At 56.9% G+C, this 6,650-nt stretch overlaps 1 protein-coding gene across 1 annotated transcript; it reads right to left on the bottom strand.

Moving 5' to 3' along the window:
- Positions 1–1,058: 1,058 nt before the first annotated feature.
- Positions 1,059–2,463, bottom strand: LOC119102948 (organic cation transporter protein). Its single transcript, XM_037226397.1, has 4 exons — positions 2,030–2,463; positions 1,620–1,930; positions 1,402–1,587; positions 1,059–1,117 (listed from the first exon to the last, which is right to left on the bottom strand). The coding sequence occupies exons 1-4, from the start codon at positions 2,461–2,463 to the stop codon at positions 1,059–1,061; spliced, it is 990 nt and encodes a 329-aa protein (XP_037082292.1).
- Positions 2,464–6,650: the final 4,187 nt, after the last annotated feature.

Raw genomic sequence — 6,650 nt, 5'->3', positions numbered from 1 at the left:
TCAAATTGGCTGAACGATTGCTTAAACGGTCCTTTCCGAAGGAGTTCTTGGCAGGATGAGTGCAATAAACCAAAATATAGCACGTGAAAGGAAACGCGACATGTTTAGGAAAGGTGTACATTGTGGTCCGGGAAACACAAAACTTTTGCCACATGTGTTGCATAATTAAGTGTGAAGCTCCATCCTTTCATGGCGCCCACCTCGCATCAATGTGAACACCACGCTTAGCTGTAGAGAACTGCGACATATAAGGGTTCACTTCGCGCACTACAAATTCTTGGCAGGATCGAACGAGTCGGGAACAAAAATATATCGCCAATGGTTATAAAATACTAGGCAATGGTGTTTTCGTAATAACACCTACTTCCGTTGATGCGGGTTGATTTGTTGCCTGCCAGGGAGCCCACAGTTTCTTGCCATAAAGGGTTCACTAGTCATGATGATGGACCTGGCCTACGCAAACGCCACTACCTAGTCGGTGTGTTTCAAGTTTAATATCTTTGATGCGTACTGACCACGATTTTGAATTCTGATAACAAGCTTCATATGTCTTCTATACTCTGCTTTGTTTTTGGGCTATTTGCCGTATGTTTTGACATCATTCGGCCAGGTTTTTCACATCTTCCTGACTGCACTAAATTGTATTATTCGGCCACGACGTTCAATAGGTGAATAAATCCAAATCTCTTTTCGTTTACTTACTCAAATGTAACTTGCCTACTAACTTAGTTTTAGGTAACTAACCAGGTACGTTTGAAGAATCACTGACATGGATTATATCCCATACACGTCATGGTCACATGTGTAATCAGAGCGCGCCTGCGGGTGCGCCCACTGAGACGCCGCTACAGCCAGCTCACGGATCGTCAGCGCCCTGGCACGCCTCATTGGTGCGGGTGCGTTCGGCGGTCCGGTGCGGCGGACACCGGCTGGCCATCTACATCGGCCACCGTCTCCGGCATCGGGCGGGCCGTTGGTCTCGGGCAGGAGCAGGCCGGCGAGGCCGCCCAGCAGGGCGAGGGCCGGCGAACACGGCCGACGGCGCGCTCTCGTGCAGCTCACGTCACCAAGTCAACCACGAACGGCGAGAGGGGCGGCACCCACTCGCGCCGGCCAGCTGCCGCAGGCCGCACGCCAGCGAGCGGACCTCGGTGGGCATCAGTTCGGGCCGATCTTGGCGACCACGCCGAGCACCAGCCAGGAGCGTGGTGTCCTTCTGTACGAAGGTGAGTAAGCATGGCAGCGGCCTGCAGCCAGAGGAGGGAGGAGGATCAGCGAGGGTCGCCGTCCCAGTCGGTCCAGCAGGGGAAACACTAAGCTGGAGGGGAATGCCGGCGAGACCGATAAACACCGCGCCAGATGCGGGCTCGCCGCCAGTTGCGTCGTGTCAAACGAGATAACCGAAGTAGGAACCGGCGATGATGAAGCCGAGAAAGACGGCGATGAGTGTTCGGCGGCGCATGTGCGGCGTCCGGACCAGCTGCAGCATCATTTGCAGCGGACTGTGGCCGTCGGTGGTCTTCGTAGTGGTCTGGCGGGACAGCATGTTGTTCCGCGCCTCCGCCATCAGCTGCAGCACCTCCTCCTCTGGCAGCACCCGCGGCCGTTCCAGCGCGCGCCCCGGCGCAGCACGGCACACGCCTCCGGGAACCGGCCCTGCAGCACCAGCCAGCGGGGCGACTCGGGCATCAGCCAGAAGTTGAACAGGAAGATAAGACACGGCACGGCGTACGCCAGCTGGAGCAGCCATCTCGTGCGGATTAGGTACGAGCCGAGCGCGACGAGACAGGTGCCAAAGGCGAATGGCATGATTGAGACGATACCGATCGCGGCGCGCCGCTCGCTGCTGGACAGCTCCATCATCAGCACGTACTGGCTGCTGATCATGGCCGACATGGCGACGCCCGTCAGGAAGCGCACGGCCGCGAAGCTGGCGTAGTCGGTGACGAGCGCGACGGTGAACGCGCAGGCGATCAGCAGCAGCATGGCCGGCAGAAAGACGGGCCGCCGGCCGAAGCGATCGGCCAGCTGGCCGCTCACCACCGAGCCGAACAGGGCGCCGATCATCAGCCACGATTGCAGCAGTGAGAGCAGCGGCTTGCGGCCGCACACCAGCGTCCACTCGGTCACCACCGTCGACACGTACACGGACGGGTCGAACGCCCAGCGCTGACAGGCGGCCGTCGAGTTGGCCGCGTGGCAGCGCGGCGTATCGGACGGCAGCGAGGCGAAAGTGGCATTGGCGGCGAAGCCGTCGGCGCATCTAAACTTGGGCGTGGCGCCGACGAACATCATGGACATGGAAAAGGCGGGGAAGAGCAGCCACAAGACTGACAAGTACCCGATGAGCAGCGTTTGCCAGCGGCCGGTGCCGCAACACCGCTCCAGCACGTCCTCGAAGAGCACCTCCGTCTTCTGCTCGGACTTCTCCTTGGCCTTGCCACTCTCTGCCGTATCCGCCATCGCGACAGCTTACTTGGTCACGAGCACTCCCAGAGGTGTTCGCGTGCGTCGGGCTCAGCGACGCGTCACGCTCCTCTCGGCGCACTCCGTGATCCTGGCCCACGCACACGGTAGGCTCGGAGACTCCGCGTTCCGTCGCCGCACCGCCGAACAGGCGCGAGTGCTTCACGTCCGTCGTGTTACTGGTCGGCAGAACCTGCCTCTGCCACCCAACGAAGGCGAGTGGCCTTACAGCGCCGTTCGGCCGGGCGCCGCGACACGTCCGACCGGCCTCAGTGGCGCCCGCCGCACTGCAGCGGCCGTTTACAGAACCTCCTCCAGACGCACTTGCCACGCGCTGTTCTGGAAATATAGATGTGCGTGCGCGCCCACTGTGCAATATGCATACGTTAGAATCGGTAGCCGAAGTTAAGAACGGGTACAGTAACTGTAAACTTCTCCCAGTTCCCGCAAAGCTTAACCAAATGTGTGTAAGTAAAAAGTAAAAATAAATATATAATAAATAAAGCATAAAGTAAAGTGTAATAAGTAAATAAACACAAGCGCCCATACGTCTACGCGCAAAGAGAACGGGTACTTATGTGGGGTTCTTAGCGTGCATATTACGCATAAAGTAAAAGTGTAGATGAATAAATGAGCGCAAGTTTGTTTCATCTATATAGTTCCCTGTACAGAATGCCGTTTTCGCAACACATATGCTTCGCTGCAGATGGCGTAGCTGCACCACAGAGGCGGCCCAGGGAGGAAAGGAGTTGGGGGCAACCAGGTCATTTAAACTTAAACTGGAACAATCCTTCGGCGTGGATATTTCGACTCCTGATACCACCCCTGCCAAGAGGCAAGGGCTGGAAAAGTTAGAAAGTTGTAGGTGTATGGCTCGCGCGCATTTAGGTATCGGACTGACAAAGCGATGACTGTAAAGTCAGCAAAGATACATATATGAAGTGAACTACATAGGTCAAATAACAGCAGTTTCTCAGAGCGAAATAAATGATAAAACGTGGCGCGAAAAACAGACATATGGAGCATGTATTTTAAGCCATATAACCAAGTTTAAAGCATCATTTCACCAGGTGTTTTGGGTACGCGCGGATGATGAAAGAGCTTGTCAAGTCCTTGGTTCGTTGGCACACACCATTAAACCAATCGAACGACCTATTCTTCTCCGGACACTCGCACACCGCGCCGACTTGGCGCATTCACACTCACAGACAAGGTTGCCGTAATCGGCATATCGAACGGCAGGATGGGCTGCCCACACGTGACGTCACTAAACCCGAGTACGAACACCACGCCTCCCCCGGGTCGATAGGTAGATCTTGACCTTCGGGTCGACCTCTAGCCTCTCCGGGGCCCTCCGCTGACGGTTGCCTCGACGCGGAGCCACCGTCCTGGGTTGGTCCGCAAATCGCACCTTCTTTGGAGCTGGTCTTGGTGTGACGTCACTGCGTGCGGGAGCCGAATCGCCCTATGTGGCGTAAACAGGCCGGTACATACGAATGAACCGCCGGTTTCGCCACATGGTGCGACCGCTGGGGAACTTTACCAGGTAATCCCTCCTTCTTCCGATGGCCATGACTTCTCCCATTCTGTCCCAGAGTCCTGTCTCCTTGTCCTGTACACTCACTTTCGTGCCGATTCGCATCGGGTGCAGTGGCTTTGCTCCTTTGTCGTAGGCTGTAGTCGTCGCTCTTATCACATTCTCCCCCTTCCGGTCGCAGTCCTTCGCACCCCTCTACCAAGCTTTGTCGAAGCGCGATGGTGCATGGGGACTGCCGACCGAACTGGATGCCCGTAGAGGATCTGGGCGGGTGAGCCTCCGTCCACCCGGGGCGTGTTCCGGATCTCCAGGATGCCTCGGGCGAACTCATCGGAGTCCGTGTTGCCGGCCACAGACGTCTTTTGCAGGAGTCGTTTGACTAGCTTGGCTGCTGATTCCGCGTGGCCATTCGACTGGGGGTAGTGCGGACTAGATAGCATGTGTCTGACCCCCCAGCGCACGCGGAAGTCCCTGGTGTGGTGCGCCGTGAACAGTGGGCCTCCGTCGCTTCTCAGGACGTTTGGCACGCCTGTGGAGGAGAAGATCTCACGCAGAGAGCGGACGAGGGTCCGGGACGTCGCTTCTCTGTTGCAGGAGACGACGATGGGCCAACCAGAGAGCCTGTCGGCGTACGCGAGGAACGTCTTTCCTGCGTGGTGGAAGAAGTCCGCCGACACGGACTGGAAGGCTCTCGTCGGCTTGGGGTCGGTCATGAGTGGCTCCTTCTGCACGCTGGGTAGTCTCTCATGACAGTGGCGACATGATGTCACGACATTGTGGACGTCCTGGTCGATGTTAGGCCAGTACACCGACTGTCTGGTGCGCTGCTTTGTCCTGTCGACGCCTTGGTGACTGTCATGAAGGCGTTCGAGCACTTCACGTCGCAGGCTGTGCGGGATGACGAGTCTGCCTTGTGGTCGGGAAATCCTTGCATGACGGTCTCCGCCACCTTCCGGTATGCCTCGTCCGCGCCGGCAGCTTCTTTGGCCTTCCTCAGTAGAGCATCCTGGAACGGTGCAGATCCCGCTCCGTCTTCGTCGCCGTCGGTGAGGCGTGTCAGGAGGACACTGCGCGTCTGGTACGTCACGTCGTGTTCAGCTTTCTGGTCTTCAGGGCTCGGCTGATCGACTGGTGACCTAGACAGCGCGTCTGGGAGCTGATGAGTCTTTCCAGCTTTCCTGGCGGCTGTGAATGTGTATGCTATAAGCTTCTCTCACAGTTGTTGGAGCCTGGGGTTTTCTATCTCCGCCAGAGACTTGGTGTTGGGGATGGGCACCAGAGGTCTGTGGTCGGTGACAAGGCTGAACTCTGTCATTCCAGCCGGATAGATGTGACACGTGCGCACGGCCCAGTTCACCATCAGCATCTTGAGCTCCACGACAGCGTAGCGTGATTCGACCTCAGACAAGAATCTGGAGCCACACTGGACCAGCTTCCACTCCTGGTCGTGACGCTGCAGCAGCGCGTAGCCCAGGCCTCGGAGTCGTGATGCGTCTGTGTGAACTGCGGTTGGCAGTGACGGGTCGAAGTAGGCCAGAACGGGAGGGGTGACGGGCGTTGCTTTGACGGCTTCGAACGCTACCTGGTGCACTGATGTCCATGTCCACTGGTTCCGGGGCCTCAGCAGGTCGCGTAGAGGCTCGGCTGTCCTGGCTGTGTCCGTCGAAAACGCTCTGAGCTGGTTGGCCAGTCCTATGAAGCTCCTTAAGTCTGTGAGGTTCTCTGGAGCGGGGAAGCCAGCGATAGCCCGCGCCTTGCGCTGGTCTGCTGTGTAGCCGTCAGGACTGATGACGTAGCCGCAGAAGTCCAGCGTCTGGGCGGCGAACGTCACCTTCGCCGAGTTCAGGATGATGCCATAGCTGTCGCATCGATGAAGAACCTGGGTCACGTACAGAAGGTGGGTCGAGTAGTCGTTATCGTAGGCCAGGATGTCGTCGAATACCTTGTTCGTCTTCGGCAGGCCCGCCAGTGCTGCGTATCCTCGCCGTCCATACTCGTTTCCGGACGTGCAGAGGCCCATGACGGCGCGTTTGAACTTGTAGCGTCCCCAGGGTGTTATAAAACGCGTCAGGCCCTGGTCTTCCTCTGCGATCGGAATCTGGAAGTATCCTGACTTCGCGTCCAGCTTCGTGAAGTACCGGCTCCCTTGCTCGATTCCGGTGACGACATCGTGAGGCGTGGTGACTGGACGCGCTCCACGCCGAACGTAGAGAATGAGTCTGGTCAGATCCACGCACATGCGCACGGAGGTCTTGCCGTGGCTTCGGTCCGTGGGCGGCTTCGGCACTGGGCCCATCGGGTGACACCACTCAGTCGGGTGTGCCACAGGCGTGATGACGTCTTGCGCGATCAGATCGCAATTTCCGCAGATTTTTGGTTATAACACCGCATTTCACCGTGCGCTCCCATTAAAACGAAGTCCGAACGGGGGTTCATGGTAATACAGCCCAAGGGGCTATGCTTGTAGGACACAATTTTTTGTTCAAGATTTAAATTTGCCCTACAATATGTGTTAAATATACATTAACAGATATATGGGTTGTTATTTCGGCAACATACTTCTATCGAAATAATGGCAGAAGAATAGCACTTCTTATTGTAATTCTTAAATACCACTTCTGCTATTGCTTGGATAGGCATCTTGCTG

This window comes from Pollicipes pollicipes, unplaced genomic scaffold, assembly GCF_011947565.3.
Source record: "Pollicipes pollicipes isolate AB1234 unplaced genomic scaffold, Ppol_2.1 Scaffold_5724;HRSCAF=6776_pilon_pilon_pilon, whole genome shotgun sequence".
NCBI lineage: Eukaryota > Metazoa > Arthropoda > Thecostraca > Pollicipedomorpha > Pollicipedidae > Pollicipes > Pollicipes pollicipes.
Note: the sequence above shows the minus strand (reverse complement) of the source record. Positions and strands in the feature narration are given on the sequence as shown.

What these genes read in the sequence shown, in the direction of transcription:
- LOC119102948 (XM_037226397.1), bottom strand. Translation starts at nt 2,463, where the DNA reads ATGGCGGATACGGCAGAGAGTGGCAAGGCCAAGGAGAAGTCCGAGCAG. An exon ending in GTGTGCCGTGCTGCGCCGGG is followed by an intron (nt 1,588 to 1,619) that starts GCGCGCGCTGGA and finishes GGGTGCTGCCAG; the next exon opens with AGGAGGAGGTGCTGCAGCTG. An exon ending in CATCGCCGGTTCCTACTTCG is followed by an intron (nt 1,118 to 1,401) that starts GTTATCTCGTTT and finishes GGCCTGCGGCAG; the next exon opens with CTGGCCGGCGCGAGTGGGTG.